This window comes from Helicoverpa armigera, chromosome 25, assembly GCF_030705265.1.
Source record: "Helicoverpa armigera isolate CAAS_96S chromosome 25, ASM3070526v1, whole genome shotgun sequence".
Classification (NCBI taxonomy): Eukaryota; Metazoa; Arthropoda; class Insecta; order Lepidoptera; family Noctuidae; genus Helicoverpa; species Helicoverpa armigera.
In genome coordinates, this window is record NC_087144.1 from 6,063,013 (window position 1) to 6,082,581 (window position 19,569).

At 36.4% G+C, this 19,569-nt stretch overlaps 1 protein-coding gene across 1 annotated transcript in view; it reads left to right on the plus strand.

The window, feature by feature from the left end:
* Positions 1-19,110, plus strand: part of LOC110381447 (putative transcription factor SOX-15) — a 119,805-nt gene extending 100,695 nt beyond the window's left edge. Inside the window, exon 4 of the mRNA XM_021341789.3 lies at positions 16,900-19,110. Within this exon, the coding sequence (XP_021197464.1) occupies positions 16,900-18,143 (1,244 nt within the window). The 3' untranslated portion in view covers positions 18,144-19,110. The remainder of the gene's footprint in view (positions 1-16,899) is intronic.
* The last annotated feature ends 459 nt before the right edge of the window (positions 19,111-19,569 follow it).

Here is a 19,569-nt window from a genome sequence, read left to right on the forward strand (position 1 = left end):
TTTATCGAGGAAGGTTATATGCTACTTTTTATCCGGGTTCGTGCAGAGGTTCCAACGGGATGTGGGTGAAACCGCTGGCAGATGCTAGTATGTAATAAAACTAACTTAAATACGTACTTGAGTTTTTAGTCGTTTTTAGATTAAGTTAAACTACAAAAATAGAAAATTCTATTTAATTAAATTCTGCTATATGCTCACAGCTTACTATCTTACTCCTTTCCGCATACGGGGTAAAAAGTAGCCTATGGCCTTCCTATGTAACCCTGAAGGTTTTTTTCAAATTGGATTTTAGTTCCTTAGATTTCAAACCAAGAAACTCTTCAGCGTATTAGTATAGATTTTGGATAAGGGAGACCTACTAAAGTGTTCTATAATAAGAATAAATTACCAGACTAAAACGTTTATCCAATTTTGAAATCAGACAAAAATCATCGCGCCCATGTTTAATAGAAAACTACTGGCAATACATAAACTATTGCACCTAACATACATAAACACGCTTGGCCAAAAGTTTACAATCACAAACAAAATATTATGATAATCTAACGTGTCTAAACACATGTATTTACAAAACAACGAACAAACATATCATATGAACACACAACAGTTTTTATATTAATTGCATCTATTAATTAAACTGAGCATAACCACCCATTACACAGCAGAAATAATACAAAAACAACCTTAAAATTATAACGTCAAAGTCGCAATTTGTATGGTCACACATATGACTGACCATCTATAAAAATCCATATAGTTCCTCTAGCTTCAAATGATTATGAACTTTATTTCTATAAAGGTAAGAATGACTTTTGAGTGTGTAGTCAGTTGTAAGGGGCGATACGCAAACAAAATTAGTGTGCTGGCGTTAAATAGTTGATATGTAGCTTATGTTAATTAGACAAGGTATTAATTGTTTGTTGAGTTATTACTTTTTTAATTAGTTGCTTTAGTGATAATGAGACAGAAAGGCCAGAAGCTAGAAAACATTGTAATAAAGATATTGATAACTAGCTGTTTCCTACAGTTTCACCTGTACTGGTAAAACCACATACCGTAACTGGGTAAATACAAAGTAGCCTTTATTCTTTCTCAGATTCCAGACTACCAAATTTCATTGAAATCGGTTCAGTAGTTTTGACGTGAGAATACAACAGATAGACCGAGTTACTTTCGCATTCATAATATTAATCATTTCACCGTTATTTTTAGGATTAACTCTTCTTCTGCTTTTATGAAGACTTATAGAAGAAGAATCCGCCATTGTATTATTATAGAAACTTTTTTCGAGTGAATACTGGAGACCATGCTAAATCAGAAAATAACCAACTATATTGTTTTCCCAACATCACTAAAATAACTCACACTTAAAATACTCTAACAAGTAATGATTCATCTTCTTCTATCATGAAGACTGGAGAATAACTTCTAATTTTCTTAAGAATACTGAAAAACGTAACCTTCGTGTTATAGAAACGCTTCATAGCATAGAATTCCCAGCATCACTAAAAGAACTAGCTTAGATTTTACACGCGCCGCTACCCCCCGGTATCGCTAATTGTAAAACACTGTATAATTACTACAGTAAAACATAATTTTTATGGCGAAGTAGTGCAATATGCATGAGAAGTCATTTCCCATGACGGACAGTAACTGTACACAGATTGAGTTACATATTTATATAATTGCTTTTTTAGATCGCAAGGTCAGTGGACTTTGACCTGTGTCTTGATTTTCTGCAGTTCAGAAATGGTGGATTTCTGTAACCTATCCGTTGATTAGAGATTACATTTTGACATTAATCCTATATGGGCTATTAATATTTTATAGCAAAACAACAGATAGGTAGGTAGGATACAGTAATTCGTATTTAATTTAGTATTCTTGAGGTGTAAACTTTATGATTAAATTCTAACCTGTGTTGCCGCAAAACGGTTGCAATTTCGAGGTCATTTTTGCAAATATCCCCAAATTTTTTCTGTTTCCTAGAGCCAGAAAACCAGAGGCAACTGTTTTTCAATTTTTCAAACAAATAAACCCTTCAAGCTATATGACATTATAAGTGAGTATAGATAAGTCTAGATTCTCCCATCCGTCGACAGCAACCGCTTATCAAAGTAACAAGCTTACCAATTAGACCTAATTACCAGAGAAGGAAGACTCCCAATAATTGTCAAAGGTCTTGCAATTAACCATGGAGGTTCAACTATGACCAGTAAACATACGGCTGGAATGCCTCCAAGCGTGAACTTCCGTATGCCCTGTACAAGTTCACATGACTCCTGATAGTTCAAGGCTGGGGTCGATTCACTTTTGATGACGAGTAGCATTTTTGGGAGGGAAAAAGAAAGTACTTTTTTGGTGAGAAGTCATGTCTGCTATAATAAAATCGATTGATGTAAAAAATGCCAACTTCCCAAAGTGAAGATTTCAATTCAAGCGCATATTTATTTCAAAGCTATCCTTGGCATCCTATAACGATCGTCAATTCTAAACTGTTTTTATTTTATCCGGTTACGGAAAATCATTTTCCCGGGACGTTTTTGAAAACGCTCAGAACAGCTCGTACTATGCATAAATCAGTATACCTAATACATATTTTCAAATACTTCATTAAAGTAGATAAGTACTGTAGACGCCACATCTCAACAACAAGAAATAACAGTTTTTCAACAAATGATCTCAACACGCGGAGAGCCGAATTCTTATATGTAAAAACAAAACAACTGTCAACCGGCCAGTTATTATTGTTTTTGTACAACTTCATATAAGTGTTATAAGGTTTTATCAATCAAATTACATGTTCATTAAGTATCCTCATTTAAGGGACGAGTGGTATAAGAAATTAATTACATTTTTCATTGAAGTCTGGTATTAAATTGGTCTTAATAAAAGTTCGTCAGCTAAAACGCTAAAGTTTCCTTCGAGAATGAAAAATATATGAGTGAAGATGATTCAAGAGAGTCAAGATAATCAAATAGTACTGTTGTCCTTTTTAATAATTATATTTATATATTTTTATAACTCGCGGTTTCACCGCGGTACATAGTCATGATCGGTACATGTTACTCTGATATTTGGTTTGCTATATTGCTGCCAAGTACCATCAAAATCCATCAAGTACTTTTAGCGTAGAGAAAAAGTAACAAATAAACAAAAATTGATAGAAAATTTCGCATTGATAATATTTTTATATATCCACAATCATAAACCTGCCATTTCCACCATCATATCAACATACAAAAAGATTTAAAACTAAAACTAAAAAAAAAACTTCTTAACAGTACACTTACACGACTGACTGGCTATGTGTTATACCTAGAAGAGTATTATTTTTCGTAAGAGGCGGCTGCGCGCGCGCCGACCCGCAACGAAACTTCCTGTTGGGTGCTATGACCCCGAAGAAATGGTCTATACGAAGCGAACTTTGCCTTTTTATACGTGGCTTTTTTTTCTTTTTTTTTTCGAGCACAGGAAATTGATTGGACATATTTTTGGGGACAATCGAAGGTTGTTTCATGGTTGAGGGCGTTTTCCTTGAGTTTGGGGCGCGCTTAATTTTTTTAGATGGCCTTGAATAATTTTTTGAGTTAAGGTTCTTATTTTTGAGGTGTAAATTTTAGTTTTGTTTTTAAATAACATATCAACAAATATAGTTACCTAATCTAGCTACTTATGTATGTTCCCTGTTTTACTCCTATCGATATCAAAGCTGAATAACAGCAAAGTTAACACCATTTTTCTTGTAATCTACAACACTTCACCTCCTTCGAACAAGGTCCGCAACATAAAACGCACACATGCACAAGAAGTCACGCACACACACAAAAACCTCTTACATTACACATTGTGATTAAGAAAGTTGACCCGCTAGCAATTTTCCCATACCTCCCCTACTTACGTCGAAAGCATGAATCGATTAACCGATCCGTCATAATCGGATCCAATCGATTTTTTGTATCTCGATAATTGGCCCGTAGTATAGCTTCCGTGTGTCTCGATTTTTTTATCGATTATGAAATAATTGTTTGTAATAATGATAGTTCGTTGAATCGCTTAGTTGCGGGTCAGTCGTGATTTAATGGCGTTAATTATGTTTGTTTAAGTCAACATGCTCTCGTTTTATGGGTGAAGAGTTTTGCAGAATTTGCCTCTTACACGCTAAGATGCCAGTCATTGTAACATCCTATATTTACTTAATTGATTTTTTTAAAGATATATTATAAACACGATTTCCTAATACAAGTTGTAAGAGATCGTGTGTCTAGAATGTATCTATAGTTCTACACTAATATAATAAAGAGGAAACATATGTTTGCTAATTAAAAATTAATGAACCGAATTGAAAAAATATATCACTGTTAGAAAGCTACATTATCCCCAAATAACATATATTTTATCGGGTCCAAAGCTACCGAACCGATTTGAAAAATTCTTGCACTTTTAGGTAGCTACATTATCCCCGAGTAACATAGGCTATATTCTATCCGGATACGGGCAGAAATTCCTCCTGTTTTGATAGTACTAGTTTTGATAATTAAGATGTGGAGTTCATTAAAGTTTATCTCCATAAATACCCATATTATTTCCCAAGTCTGACAAACTCGATCAGTATATATTTTGACGTCATTCACACACCCTGCTACGTTTAAGCAGGAATTGAACCGTGGATGAAATATACATCCGTCTTCCATTTACACTAATTTACTTTACGCGTAGTTAGTCCAACGAAAACTTTATGTTAAGAGCTTTTCTTAATAATATGCTAAAGGATCTTTTATTTATTTACTTTATTTGCGGATAAAAAAGGAAAAATATAATTTATTGCCATATTTAAAAATGATTCAGATTATTTATATTACAAGATAAATGACTCCGCTTTTTAACACTGTGTGTAAACATGCTCATTATAAAGCGATAAATAAAATTATCGTCCTTTCATGACACGCCGTTGAATGCGTGACATCTCCTTACGTTACACTTATTTTAAAACCCATAAATATTCCCCGTTTATCGTTGTACACAACAAATAAACAACCTCTTTGGTGATTAAAAAAGTTTATAGTTCCTACGTACATTAGGCATAATAACAGCAATCAATGTCTCCATTTATTATTAAAAAAGAAAACATTGTCACACGTTCGCGCCAACTCGTAATTTCATATTTCGAACACCCACATCGAACCAAATGTGCCTGCCCTCCTCGCCACACGTATAATTAGGAGGAATGATCACGGACTTTATGCACGACAGGCGTCGAAAGGGCAGGACTGCGACCCGCAAATATATGACCGATTTTTCTTATACCACACTAATAAATGTGCACATAAAACTCTCGTCCGTATTTAATAATAATGTCCCTTAATAGAATGCTCTTTATTATGAAATATCGCCGTGAAATATTTTCGCGTTTGAGCGATGAATGAATCAGAATTCATTCAGTCCAATAATCATTTTGATGGTATAGAATCATAACTTAATATTGATATTCAATTATTCTTAGAAATGTCGACCACACGCAATCGAGACGAAATCGAACGATTTATCGATTTAAAACAAAACGGTTCCAAATTTGAAACCGGCGAGGTCTCCTCTCTAATTCTCTTTCCCCGCCTATAATTGACACCGACGCGCCATTGTTTGTCTCTCTCTCACTCGTTACTCTTACATATAGATGTCTCTTTCTATATTGGATGTCACGTGCGGTCGTCAGTGCAGTGACTATTTTGACAATTATGTCATTTGGGCCGTCACGGGCGTGTCATTTGGGCGACGAACGCTTGTGGCCCCTGTAATTTCGTTTGGAATGGTGGAATTCTTGGGGTCGTTGACTTGAAGTTCATAATATGATGTATGGGAACATCTGGCTGTGAGAAATGACGTGAAGGGATGACTCGATGGCTTGTCGCTTTAATTGATGGAATTAACTTCAAAATGAGAGATAAACAAAAGATTTTGGGAACAGATTATGTTGCGCACTTTTTTCCTTCTTCTTTTAATTTTAAGTTTCAAAATATTACTATACGTAGATAGGCATAAAATATGGAAAAGCTTCAGTAATGAGTCTCACAATATTTTTAACCCTGCACCTGAGAGCCTGTTACATTGTTAAATTCCATTTAAAGATCATACAAATAAATCTATACTTCATATTAAGAAGTTAAAGTGTCTATCTTTGTGAACGCGCTCATCGCAAGAACTACTGGTCCAATTTGCAAAACTCATTCAATGTTAGCTAACCCATTTATTAAGGAAGCAACACGCTATCGGCTACTTATATCCCCACATGCCCAAAGTACTTCCACTGTAAACAATTGACAAAGCTTGTAACAAAAATAAAAATATTCGCCACTAGTCTAACCTCCCCACTCAGAGACATTTAATGATTACTTAAGTCTCTCCTTAGTGACGGAATGTCATACAAATCCTTCACTAAGGAATGGCTTAAGAAACCATTAAATGTCTCTGAGTGGGGAGGTTAGAAATCAAAATCAAAAACACAAAATTCAAAACAAATCTATTCTCAAGTACTTCGTTCGTCGTAGTGTAGAACAATTTCCCGGCTGTAAGAAATTCAGCATCGTTGTGAAGTTGTAGAGGATCGTGACCAACCAGCTGTCTCCATGCATTATATGTATATGAGCTGGTAGTGCCGCGTCAAAATATTGTTGTAGGTACAGTTTTATAGGACAAAATAGGAATGTTCTTTAACTGTGAAATTAGTGGATAGGTGGATAAAACGCTTATTTACACACAAAAAAAATACATATCTGTAACAAATTGTATGTAGGAGAAACATAGGCAGACCAATAACTAACCCATTTATCAAAAACGGCTATACACTTATAATTCATGCACCCATGAAGTATTTCCCAGAAACCACCAGACTAAGCTAATTAAAACTAAAAATTATAGAAACACAGCATAACATGGCATAGAAATCAAAAACAAAATAAATCTATTCCCAAGTATTGCATCTGTCGTACCTATTATAGTGTGTAACAATTTCCCGGCTGTAAGAAATTCAGCATCGTTGTGAAGTTGTAGAGGATCGTGACCAACCAGCTGTCTGCATGCATTATATATGAGCTGGTGCCGCGTCAAAATATTGTTGTAGGTACAGTTTTATAGGAAAAAGTGGGAATTTTCTTTAACTGTAAAATTAGTGGATAGATGGATAAAACGCTTATTGACACACAAAAAATACATATGTGTAACAAATTGTATGAATGTAAATGTAGGAGAAACATAGGCAGACCAATAACTAATCCATTTATCAAAAAAGGCTATACACTTATAATTCATGCACCCATGGAGTATTTCCCAGACACCACAAAAGTAACCTAATTAAAACTAAAAATAATAGAAACACAACCAAACTGGCATAGAAATCTAAAACAAATCTATTCCCTTATAATACGTATTTCGTCGTAGTGTGTAACAATTTCCCGGCTGTAGGAAATTCAGCATCGTTGTGAAGTTGTAGAGGATCGTGACTAACCAGCTGTCTCCATGCATTATATATGAGCTGGTGCCGCGTCAAAATAATATTGTTGTAAGTTCAGTTTTGTAGGAAAAAGTGGGGATTTTCTTGAATTGTGAAATTGGTAGATGGGAAGATAAAGCGTTTATTCAGAATAAACGTATATGATCTAGAGGTGTGGCATCAAAATAATATTATAAGTACCGTTTTATAGAAAAACTAGCAATGTATAAGTTTAGTGTTGTGTTGTATGAATGTAAAGTCGTTACACATAGCCAGAAAGCAGAAAGTCTGATATTTAATTTTAACAACAGGTCCATGCAGCTGGTTAGACTATACCCGTCGTAGTCGACCCTAATAAAGGCTAAGCAGATGATGATGTATATGATATGACCTATGAGGGTTTGCCTTGAAAAATATTGTGTCATTTTACATTTCTAGATGGTTGACGTTGTCTTTCATTCACGAAATACATTTCTAGGTCATTTTTATTTAAAATGTGAAAAACATGGCAGAAATTAGAATTGCCTGTGGCACTTGCGACTGAATGCGGCTTAAACCGCTTAGACACTAGTTATAATTAACAAAATCACCCAATAATTCCCAAATTCCCAATAAAGGCAATATAAAACCTTTATTAACCGCACAACTACAGTTTAGCGGCTACCGTTAGCGTCGTCCCTCGCATGCTAATGTTCCGCCGACGTGCGCCTGCGCCGGCTTTGTGTTACCGACCAGACGATATGAGTTATGGAATATCAAGCAGATCAGCTTAGCCAATATGATAATACTTGTAGTATTGACACTTTAGATCCTCCTTATAGAAGGGTTCTTGTAGAAAAAATTTATTTTTCTGTGAAAAAAATTTGATAGTTTCTTATGGCATATCAAGCAGCAAGCCAATATGATAATACTTGTAGTATTGACACTTTTGATCCTCCTTATAGAAGGGTTCTTTTAGAAAAGTGGTCTTTTGTTGTGAAAAAATTGGGGAGTTTCGGAGATAGGTTGAAGGTAAAATGGACAAATAAAAGACATCAACGCGTTCGTAGTGTTTCGTATTTTGTGTTTTAGATGTGTGCTATAGTTGTTTTAAGAATTGGTTAGAATTTTGGCTGATAACTTATAATATTAGCTGTCTGCAATAATGTTATTCATATATTTTCTTATTGTCAAATCCAATGGTAGTACAAGAAGAGAAAGGCAATGAAAGAATATTTGATTTTCCAATATCTGAAACTACTAATTTTAGGCAATGTTAAGTCAATTTTAAATTAATTAATCACTAACTCACAACTCTAAAATATATCCGTAAAATAACTTCCACAGTTACCACATTTGTAACCAATCTATCACTCTAACATTCCATTACAAAAATTCCATTAAAAGAAATTCCGATAAAAGAAAAAAATAACCAAATAGGTTTTGTCTATGCATAAGTACACACGTGTCGCTTCCTGCCGCGGAGACGCGCGGTTCGGCGAACAACGCGCGTCATCGGGCGGCTTGTCGCGACATTCATAGTAATAACTATAAGAGTTGGCGCAAACATGTGCGAGGGGGTGGGTTTCCATTGTAGGAGACTAATATGTATAAAGGTTGAAAAAAATTGGGGAATTATGTGTTTCTATGCCCATATCTCAGTCGTTTAGTAACCCATTTGAACAATTTTTTTTAGTTACTGGGGATAAAAGCGCGAAAATAAAATCATAACCGTATTATGTGTAACCTCCAAACCTCTCTTTTTTATTTTTAGGTATACAAGCCACAGTTTTATTCTGCCCAGAACAGCGCTTTCCCTTGATTACTTATAATAATTACTAACCTTACCTAACGAGGTTGATGTAGTAAATAGCCTTAACAAAGAATGATATAACAAAAAACATCTAGAACATTTTCTCATCTGGAGATGAAAATACAACCTTTTCAAAAAAACGCCAATCCCAAGTAGATGGTTCATTTTAACAAATTTTCCACACTACAAACAAACACAAAATCGTATCGTCCAACAACGTGCACGCACGGCGGCGCGTGCGGGCGACGTGACCGCTTGCGCACGCGGCGCGCATACCCGCGCGGTAATGAGCACGTGCGTGTGAGCGCGCCCTTACTTCACCTTCACTGTAGCTGTGGTGTGTATCACGTCATATCGTTTTTGGAATTGTGGTGACGGAGAGCTAAGTCAAAATCGCGGGAATCAATCGAAAATTATGGACAAAGTAACAGCCTCATATATCGTTCGATGGTAAGGTTAAGCAAAACTTGGTGAGATCGGTCTGTGATTGATCTACTATGAGATTTACTTATATCATCATAAATTCCTATGTTTTTGAGAAGGCACGTTACACTGTAGGTCCTTGCTGTCATTTGAACTTCTTCGACAGTCGTGGCAGATAGTCAGAAGCCTGATCTGACAGATCAGCTGACAAAGCAACATCCAACCAACCAACATTACTGGGAGGCTGCCCGGGCAACTAGGTTGAGGTGAGATAGACAGTCACTTCATGTAAAACACTGGTACTCAGATGCATCCGATTGAGCTGCAATATGATGGAGAAGTATTTTTGCCTTAATAATCTGCTTGGTTTATCGATGCAATATATTTTCCACATCTATTTCTCTTCAGCATACTAAGATTTACCCCCTTCTTTCTAATATCATCATTGACCCATTAATTTTCTCCGGAAATTTTTCTCCATGATGTAAATAGTGCAATCAAGATTATTTGGATCTTTCATAAGCCTATTTGACTTGACTTTTTAACGACAAAAAAAAATAAGCTCTGAAATAAAATATCCACATCTAAAACTGCAAACTATTCCACTTGACACGGTACTTTTAACTTGACATGGTATTTATTCTTTTGTTTTATGTAATAGATAGAATTGTTGATGAATTAGATCAATATTTCCAGGATAACTTCAAAACTGAGGTAATTAACGTTAATTTTGTCGGCTGTTCAATCAAGTTAAATTTCACGGAGTAGGTATAGTTTTAACAGAAAAAAAAACAGTAGGCCCCCTCGCCTGATTACCTCGTCGATCACCCGCACCAACCAACGGAAACTAATCCAATAGAGCAGCCTTCAACAATCACTTCATTTTATGCTTTTTCTTGTAATCCAAAAAAACAACGCGACTCGGCACGCGCGGGCTCGCCGTCAGCGTACGCGCATCGCATCTTAAGCTGCCAGAGCGAGACAGCACTATACCCACGTCACGTGAGCGAGCGAGACAGTTATATGATTAATGAGTACGACCCGTAACCAAGAAATGCAGTCAAATTAGGAGAAATAAATATTGGAGTTGATGTTAAAAAATATGTGATTTTATATTAAAACTTTTTAATATGGTTTATGTTGTAACATTGTTCTTTAGTACACAATTGTCGTGTTAACCGATTATTATTGCAGTCAGGATTCTGATATAAACAGGAAGCTTGAAAAATATATTCCTTATAGGTTTCATAGATGTGCCTGTACTAAGAATTCTGTGCTAGCATAACGCTGAGCAATAAATGTACTTTATGAGAACATTAAAAAAGTTTTGCGAATCGAATGAGCATTTAAAAAAAGGTGTTCCTAATTCGAAATTGACAAACTCATTTGTTATTGACGAAAAAGGTCGTTAGTAAAAAGTTGTCATCGAATTCTCTTTAAGCCACAATAAAAAAAAAAAACAAAAACGAAATGAAATAAAACTCCATAGGCTTGACGCAAAAAAAAGCAAATACCCCAGCATTCCTCTTTAAGAATTCTAGAAAGTGTTGGTTTTACGTTTTACGTGCAAATCATAGCTTTTCCATACATAAAATAGATTATAAAATTGGTCGAGAAGGCGTTGTCGATGCGTTCGGGACCGACGCACAATGCATCGCCGACGGCCACAGTTTACTGTGAGATACTAAAGTTTATTACGCACTGAAACATGAACATCTTATGCTTATATGCGTTGGTTCGCGTGGATGGTTAAAGGTATGAACTGAGAGCGGGTAACAAGGGCGGTAAGATGACAGAAGTTTAAGACAACTATTGTAACTTTTGGAAATTTGAGCTCAGCATCTAGTGAAATGAGACAAAAGTACATTTCAGCAAGCATGTACCAATTTTTTTGGAAATAGCTTCTGTCTGCTGTTGCATCAGAATTCCCTATACCTACAGCAACATTTTTATTTATTTTTGGGCATATGTACACTCACATTATTGCTCGATATTGATCTTTTAGAAAATCTTTAAACTTTTTTTTCATGTATCACATTGAATCAGAAATATAGTAACTGATTAAACCTTTTAAGTGTTGACATGACATCAAAACTTAAATGGTTTATACCTAGGTCTTATACAAGAGTAGTTATTATATTATTTCCTTAACCAACTTAACCCTCCAGCGCTCACATCTTAACCCTAAAAGGCTTTCGTTTCCGCCAACATAGCTTGGCCGAATAAACCGTCGCTTTATGCATTTCGGCAGCTTTGCTGTTTTATTTCTCGGCCTTTCTCAGAAGTGGACGAAAAAATACCTTTTGCAGACACTACGGAGACGTGGGCTTGTAGGCTTCTGTAGAATACCAGTGACATTTGTGTTGGTTCCTCTTTGAGTTATGCCGAACAGCGCTGAAATAATATGTCGTTGACAATTATTGTTGGTAAAGGTTCGTTTGAAAAAGGAATGCGTGGTTTGATGGCAGCGCGTGTCTGACAGCTATAAGTTGTCTCTGGTTAAGATTTGTTGAATTGCGGAACCTTAACATGGCATAGACAAAAATGGTGACACGAGGTCTTCAGATTCTCTTTTCTTCTTAGATTCTTTATTTACACAAACTTAAATATACACCATATTTACTTTCAGATTTTGATTCTCATTTTCCAATATTTAAAGCACCTTCTAATTACCTTCCAGCTTACAAAACAAACCAATAACACTCAATAAAATAAAAATAAAATTCACAAGCAGCAATCGTATGAAACCAACAGTACTTTACCCCGAACAGAACATCCATATGATTTAAATTCAAGCAATAATTTCAACATGACCCTGTACGATCCGAAATAAAAGTCTACACGCGACAATAAAACGAACCGGCCACTGTCCAAGACTATGAGACAAGACTTTAAAAAAAAAACGACAAAATTGACCACGCACTTGGAATCGAAATGCAAAAAAAAATATTTTGCTAAAACGAGACGGCAGTATTGAAAATGTCGTGTAACAGAAAGGGAGGGTGGATATAAATTTAGAATGCATCGCATGCTCTTCGACATCCGTCGACGCAAAAAATCGGTGCTGCCATCTATCGGTTGTTTGTGACACTAACCGCCGTTCCAATATTATATCCATGTGTTGTCTTCCTTACTAGAGATAGTTTTTGGACATTAGGCTGGATGCAGGTCGCCTCCAACAGGTATCTGTGGAGATCTAAGAGGGAGGCCTATGCTCAGCAGTGGACGTCCTATGGCTGAGATGATGATGATCATGAGGCCCATACAAGTAATGTCAAATTCTTATCTCTTGTTAGCTAAACAACAGATAGATAGAATATTGAAAGCGGCCGTTAAAGTTCAACGATTGATTGGGGGCATTCGGCTTTAGGTCGCAAGTTTTGTCAGTTCCTGGTTTTGAATATAAAACTTGACATTGCAAAATCTTAAGTGCCTGTTTGGGTATTCCGAACACAGTGTTGTGAAATAATTTATTATCTTCTTCCAATGAACTTTGGAACGAAAACTTTTACTGTGTCCCTTGAAATTAAAGTACCTACAGGTTACCAAGTTAATACATGCCCCTTTCGCAAATTATGATACCAAGGATCAGTCATTTTAGGTTATAACTCAAAGATGTCTAGAGTACAAAAAGTATCTAAAAAACCCATCCCACCATTTTAAGAACTTATCGAGCTCAATTAACCTTGTCTAAAACAGTAGCTACCATACCAACCAGTTACCCAGAAGCATAGACTAAGAAAAAAAAAATGATAACGCCATAATGATCCAATCGATCATGCTTGTTATGACGCGGTGGTCCACTCTTGCGCAGGTCATTAATTAGATCGCCGTCTTATACGCCTAATGATACGTTGATATTAATGAATGATCTATTTTATTTCATAATTTAATAATATTAGTTTGGGAGGATGTGATGTTAAGAGGTTCGTTCGTTTATTTTGAGTGTTTTAATTTTTTAAATTGATTATGAAGAGTTTTGACAGTTGATACACAAACATACAGACTATAACATGGTATGTCAAAACTATTCCATCTTTCAATAAAACCTCTTTTCACATCTCAGTGGAAGCCAAAAAAAAAACAAATGACACACATATTTCAAAATAACGCCAATATGAAAAAGGTTTTTACCCAAACAAGCAAAGCAAAGTGGTGTAACCCAAAAATACAAAAAAAAATGTCGTCTATTTATCTATTACGTTGATTGATTCCTATCATTCAGAGTTAGGTGGAAGGTTCTATCCTTCAAATTGTAGTTAATGGCTGCCCATTTATAACGATTGAGAGATATTTCGCTTTCTTGGGTGGTTTTCTACGAATATTCCAGAAAGTTAAGATGTACCTACATACAAAAATATTTTGGGATGTTCTTGATGGATATGCGGCATAACTCTATTTTTGACAAAAAATGTGAAGCTAGATGAAATCTATAATTTAGATAACAGCTTTGTTACTGTAAGTTTGATTTTTTCCTAAATGAAAGCAAGGCTTTAATTTTGTACAAAGATTTATAGAAATTGAGTTAGGTAACTTATGTAATAGTGCACATAAAATACAAGTTTTTCTACGAATTTCAAGCGAAGACTGAATTAGGCTGACTTTTTATTTTTATTAATATCCAATTTTCAATAACTCTTCAGTAGCTTCTTATAACCTACATACCATCGCCCCCAAAATTCTCTATTAAGCTTATAATCAGTAAAAACTAGGAGTATCTTCCTAATTTCTGTCAGGTAGCTCTCTTAGCTTCCGAGTCGCACGCGCATGTTCGCTTTATCAACGTCAGTCTATTGCTCGATAACGCGTCTCCTGTTACCGACCTGGTGGTCTCTAGTGTTCTTGCTTATTAGCTAATTATATTATGATAGCATTTTATTGGAGTTATAAATATCGTTATTGTAACTAATTGATAAAATTGTTGGCAAAATATGAATGTAGCAAATATAAAGCAAATATGAGTTTGTCTGTTTATATGACACTGAACGCGCTAAACTAAGGATCTATTTGAGCTGATTTGAAAAATATTTCGAATTCAATTTGGTATGTTTATGTACAACACAATATAGATACTATTATTTACTAGATTATAAAAAAATACCTTAATAAGTACCTCTTTCTCCAAATAAGTATTTATGTTAGAACTAAGAACTTACTACTAAGGCGTACAAAAATAACTCGGAGTTAGATAGCTTATTTTATCGAGAGAGGACTCCTGGATTATGCCTATTCAATGCTTTTAAAAACGCTGACGGAACCTAACTTTACCTACCTTTATAACATAAAGCAACTAGCTCAACGCTAAACACAAAGTCAAAACACCAAAGCTACCTACTCGCCTAGATCTAACCAAGTGTTTAACCAGGTGCCGCCATTCAGGTCATTACCTAACTAATAAAATGTCCGCTAAAAGCTTTATTAGATGCTACAAAGAAATATCTCTCCGCAAGCCGTAGTGAGGCGACACCTCGGAATCCGGTAGTCGATGCCTTATCGACAATCTCGACAAATGACTAATAGGAAAAATGTCGCGAGCGACAGTAAATGTGTTATAAATAATTATATAGATTTTGTTTTATGTGTGTAGGACGTGAATTATGTGGTTAATAATAAAATGTTTTAAGAAATTTATGCGTGATACTGGAAGCTGGGTATAGATGTATTATGTTTCGGCTTGTCAATTTTTGCAATATATTTGGTATATTTATCATTGACACGACAGCATATTGACTGCTTGTTCTGCTATTGAATTACATTGAAATGAATAATACTTTATATGGCATGTCTATCTACACTCAGAAGGATTTTAGCATACTTTAATTAAGCAGAAGTTGACATAAAAAAATTCTATTTATTTTCTGTAACAATAATTGAATCAAATCAATAAAAATAATTTTATATGTAAATAGAAAATTACATACATCAATACAAGTTAGCCAAAGAATTAATAAAAAGACACACCCTACCGCTGACAAGTGCTCTTAATCTCCACGATACTGCATCATTAATTATCGATAGAAAAAACATCGATAAGTTATTTATCGATTAATCGTATAATGGAGTAAGACCTGCACTACAGGAAGCCTGTTCCCGTCATTTGTCTTGATGGCATTTGACATCACTCAACCGAGTAGTTGGTACCTGATGAACGGACTTTTTTTAAAGTTGCTCAATTATTTTGTTTTTATCAAATATTATGGTTTTACTAAATTAAAAGGAATTTGGAAGAAGCAAAAAATGATTTGTCAAAAGATATATTACAGTAGTTCGAAAAACGTAATGTCATAACCCCGAACATTAATCATTGGAATCGCACAAAAATGCTAAACCACATAAAAATAATACATTCATATTCTTCATTCCATTCCATTAAAAGGTAAAAAAGCAAACTCCTATTTAAATTCTCGGTTGATAAATTACCATTTTTTATATCGACACGGCGCATCACTAAGAGTGAAGTTGTTTGTTTTGCCGGTAGCAAGTAGTGTCGCCTTGATAAATATCCTTAAAGATTGTTCGGACTCCTCGATAATTTCTCTCGGAACCTCACACTTTAACCAACAAACCAATTCTTACTCTATCAACTAAAAAATAAAGCATAAAATTGTATAACAGCTCCACAATTCTTCGACCAAGATATATGATGTTATTTATGATACCCTCATAGTACGTGTTTTATAGTTATTTGATAAAACACTATCGTGATTATTTAGCTTGACTCTGTGACTGGCTGAATCTATTTTGTTTATTTAACATGCCACTAATATTATTCTTGGATTTTATCTCCATATTATACGAAAGGTAATACTAATAAACATTGAGTCTAATGTTACAGCTGTCTCGCTATGATAAATGGCAAATAAATTAAATATTATTACAAAAAATATGGTAACATATTACTACAAAGATGTTATCCTCGTGTCCCGGGTGCCCGGGGCGAACATTTGAAAACGTCATAAAATATTTGCAAAGACCCGCAACAAACTTGGATGCACAGTTTTGCAGAAAAACAGTGACAAGTTTTCACGCTAAACGCATAAACCTCTCTGTTACACGGCGGATAAAAAGTATCGTAAATAATATCGTAATATCACCACGACAAGACATGGCACGTCAATTTTCTCCGCTCGGTAAAAACGTGTAGCAACATTGTAGCCGCCAAGCACAATCGACTCATTTTACTTTTTTTATTTTTCAGGTAAAAAGTGGCGTTCGCTGACTCCGCAAGACAGGCGGCCGTTCGTGGAGGAAGCGGAGCGGCTGCGGGTCATCCACATGACGGAGCACCCCAACTACAAGTACCGGCCGCGGCGGCGGAAGCAGAACAAGACGCGGCCCAACCAGCCCAGCCAGGGCGCCAGCGCGCCCCCCGCCGCCGCCGCGCTCGGCTCGCCCTACGCCGCCGGCACCGACTCGCCCGACGCGCGCTTCAGCCACAACCCCGGCGCCGGCTTCTCGCCCTACCGCACCTCGCCCCTCGCCTCCGACTTCCAAAATAACCAACAATTCAACGGACACGTTCAGACTCCGGAATCCTCTCCCGCAAGGTCTCCTGAACCTCAAGGACGAAGGAGCGCCCCCGCTGAAGCTCCTCTGCCTACACCTGACGCATCTCCTGTAGAAAATGAAAAGGAAAACTTCCAGTATGAAGAGAGGAGGCGAGCGATCAACGCCTCCTCGATGTCGGACTCGTACTCACCCTACAAAACTTATAGAACGCCAGGATCGTTCTCGCCGGCGCCCGTCGCCGCCATGGGCATGGCTAACGGGATGTACGTCATGTGCACGCAGAGGACTCTGACTGAGCAACCACCGCTGGTAACAGGGACGTTCTTCCCGCCCGTCGCCACCTCGCAGGACCAACAAGCTCTCGGCACTTCCACGCCAAGAGTATCCAACGCCCCTAGTGGCCCGATGCCCACGGAATATACTATTCAATATCATCCTTTCGAACAATACGAACAGATGTATAAAACTGAGGACTCGTACGTGTCTCATTATCCTGACCAGCCTAAAACTGAGTACGACACGGGTGGCAGTTACTTCTCTGAGGAACCACCGTCGAACCAGCAGCAAGAGGGAGAACAAAACTTCATGAACCAACGCTCAGAGATCAGGACGGGCTCGCCCGAGTCTGACGTGGATGCTCGGGAGTTTGATAAATACTTGGACTACGGGGCTGAGGGGCCGATGGAGCAGCATCAGCAGCAGCAACAGTACCGGTATGAGCAGCAACAGAACTACAGGCCTCCGTACTGCCCGGACCAGGCGCCCGGGCCGGACTACTGCCCCGAGAGGATGTACGCGTCTCCTTACGCGTCCGTGATCGCAGGAGCACCGCCCGCTAACTACGCGCCTAGCGCGGCCGGGTCTGACGTCAGACCCGAGGACGAGTTCAGCGTCATCCTGGCCGGCGTGCGGCAGACTTGCTACAGCAATTGACTAGACAGGACTGATACGGGGTAGCAAATGGACTCTTCCTTAACTGTAGCCCAAAGAGTTGACTCCCTTCCAAATGTTACGGAATATACGATGACAAAGTTTCTACTGCGGATATAGTGATATTGTTAGAAATTGTTCTACTAAAATTAGACACAAAATGTAGTTTTACATTAGACATTGACATAAATTATACCGCGACGACAAAGTGATGTAACTCAAATATAAATATATTTTTAACTAGTTCGCGACTTAGCGCTTTTTGTAATTTGTGTAAAACTTTTCAATTATTTATTACCCTGTGAATAAATTAAAAAGGAGAGTAACATATTTTAAGTGAATTTATATGATTTTAGGACAATAAAAAATGTTATGATTAATTATAAAAGCGATACGGCTTGTACTCACGTGTTATGTTCCAAATTGTTTGTGCCTTGACTTGTATTAAGAGAAGTTAGCGGCAGTAACGTGTCTCAGCGACTGTTATCTAGTAAGTCGAAACTATATAAAATAAATAATGTTAATATGAATTGGTGCTATGTGAAGAGGTCCTAAAATATTTTTTGTACGTCCAAATCCGTATACCATAGAGGTAGCGAATAATTGCGATTCCTATGTAAAAGATTATTTATTTGTAACTATTTTTGTATATTTCGTAGATAAAAACTAAAACGAGCGTCGAATTAAATGAAATATAGTTCTTCCAATAAGTCTGTAGATATATAATTTAAGTCTTATTTTTATATCGTTTTAAAAATTATAGAACTACTGTTTTTCTGTATAAACTGTTAGAATATTTTTAATAAAGAAATATCTCATAGGTTATAATTATTTGTACTAAAACTATAACTAGTTAAATTGTTTTTAGTTTACTGCAATTCTTTAGTTTAGTAAGGAAACACTCGCACTGCGAAACTAAGTTCTTCCTAATTGTAAGAAAATTTATAAGGAACAATAAAATTTTATTCATATGCAAGTTTAGACTAATTATTTACCTCAAACCCACAAACGTAAAATCAGGTATTCCTTACAGTACAGTACCTACAGAACCAAATAAACAGTTTCATAAAAATACATACAAAATACAAACTTAAATACCTTGACAATACCACACAACTTGACAAATACACAGATACCCGCACACGAACATTCATAAAAGCATCTCATATTTATTTTATCGCACCGATAGCCATCAATTCAAATTAATGACACATTTAATAATACATTACCTTACACTTGCCAAATGCTAAACACAACAAAAACAAAGCGAGACCAATATAAGTCCAAATAAAATTAAAATTACTAAATAATTTGCGCTGGCAGGGGTGTGCCTGCGCGGCCCGCGGGCCTCGCGCCCCTGTAATTACCACGCGGGCCGCGGGATCACGCCCCTGCAACAACCACGGTCTTTGATGTATTGACGTTTTTG